Genomic DNA, 1,315 nt, shown 5'->3' with positions numbered 1-1,315 from the left:
GTATATATATGCCCTTTTTTCTCAAGTATAAATTCTAATTATAATAATCTTCAGTTAACAAAACATTGAATCTTTCTAGAACAACACATTGAATGGCTGCATATTAAACCATTTCATATATTTTTAACAAACAGAGTAATTAAAGTAGAAAACCGCGGGTTTGGGCTTCAGAGATGAATGAACTAATTGGCAGTCTGAACTTTGGTCACCGGCCCACGGGYCACCAGTTGAATATCCCTGCCTTAAGCTGCAGGAACCCTGTGTTTGATTGCAGTGAGTGCCTTTTCAAAATAAAAGCCCAGTATTTCTTGAAAGAATGAGTAAAAGTGAGAAAACTGCCCACAGGTTTATACGACAGCCCTCCAGGAACAGATGATGCAAAGCTCATTGATATTTTCTACCCGGGGGATCAGCAGTCCATCACGTACGGAACCAAGTCCAGAGTCGGGATCGGGGGCATGGAAGCCAAGGTCGGCACGAAAAACAACGCCTCTAAATCTGTCACTTGTTTTGTTTTGAATAAGTCTTCCTGATTTTCTCTTTGGACCAGGTGAAAGCAGCGCTCTGGGCCCTCCAGGGGGGCACCTCGGTAATCATCGCCAACGGCACGGACCCCAAAGTCACCGGCCACGTCATCACCGACATCGTGGACGGGAAGAAGATCGGCACCTTCTTCTCTGAAGTGAAGCCCGCAGGTACTGGGCGGAGCCAGACAGAAATGTTCTGTCGTGTTGTTTTCTTCTAGTAAGCAGGTGTTTTTATGTGACGTGCTCGTGTTTAACCCCACCAGGTCCCACCGTGGAGCAGCAGACGGAGATGGCGCGGCACGCGGGGCGGACTCTGGCCTCTCTGCTGCCTGAGCAGGTGGGGGTCACGCCGCTGGTCTTTTCCCATCCTGCGTGCTTCATTTGTTGAATCGGGTTATCACGATGTTTGTTTCCAGAGAGGAGAAATCATCTGCAGCCTCGCTGAGCTCCTCACAGAGAAGAAGGATGAGATTCTCAGCGCCAACAGGAAAGACATGGAGATGGCAACAGCAATGGGTAAAAGAGCAGATCGGCCCGACTTACAACAGCAGGTTTTTATTTAAAGGGATCCATGATTAGTTGTAACATTAGACTTTATTTAATAAACATATATTTTAACTGTAAAAGAGACTGTAAAAATACAGTAGGATGTTTAGTTTTTATCATTTTTAAACTAAAAGTTTAATGTGACGGCCTCTTTGTTTTGGTATTACACGGACAGAGCCATTTTATTTCCACACAAAGCATTCTGGGTAAATGATGACATGGATAGGTCCTCGGTGCGAGGC

General features: G+C 45.5%; 1 protein-coding gene across 1 annotated transcript in view; it reads left to right on the top strand.

Moving 5' to 3' along the window:
* The window catches only part of LOC106526533 (delta-1-pyrroline-5-carboxylate synthase), a gene marked incomplete at its 5' end in the record, with an annotated part of 12,028 nt that overhangs the window by 3,763 nt on the left and 6,950 nt on the right, over positions 1-1,315 (top strand). The window contains 4 exon segments of the mRNA XM_014021160.1: positions 346-470; positions 551-695; positions 791-864; positions 944-1,043. Coding sequence (XP_013876614.1) covers positions 346-470; positions 551-695; positions 791-864; positions 944-1,043 — 444 coding nt within the window.

Source organism: Austrofundulus limnaeus, unplaced genomic scaffold (genome assembly GCF_001266775.1).
Source record: "Austrofundulus limnaeus strain Quisiro unplaced genomic scaffold, Austrofundulus_limnaeus-1.0 Scaffold280, whole genome shotgun sequence".
In the NCBI taxonomy this organism is placed as follows: Eukaryota; Metazoa; Chordata; class Actinopteri; order Cyprinodontiformes; family Rivulidae; genus Austrofundulus; species Austrofundulus limnaeus.
This window is presented reverse-complemented; position numbering and strand designations above follow the sequence as displayed.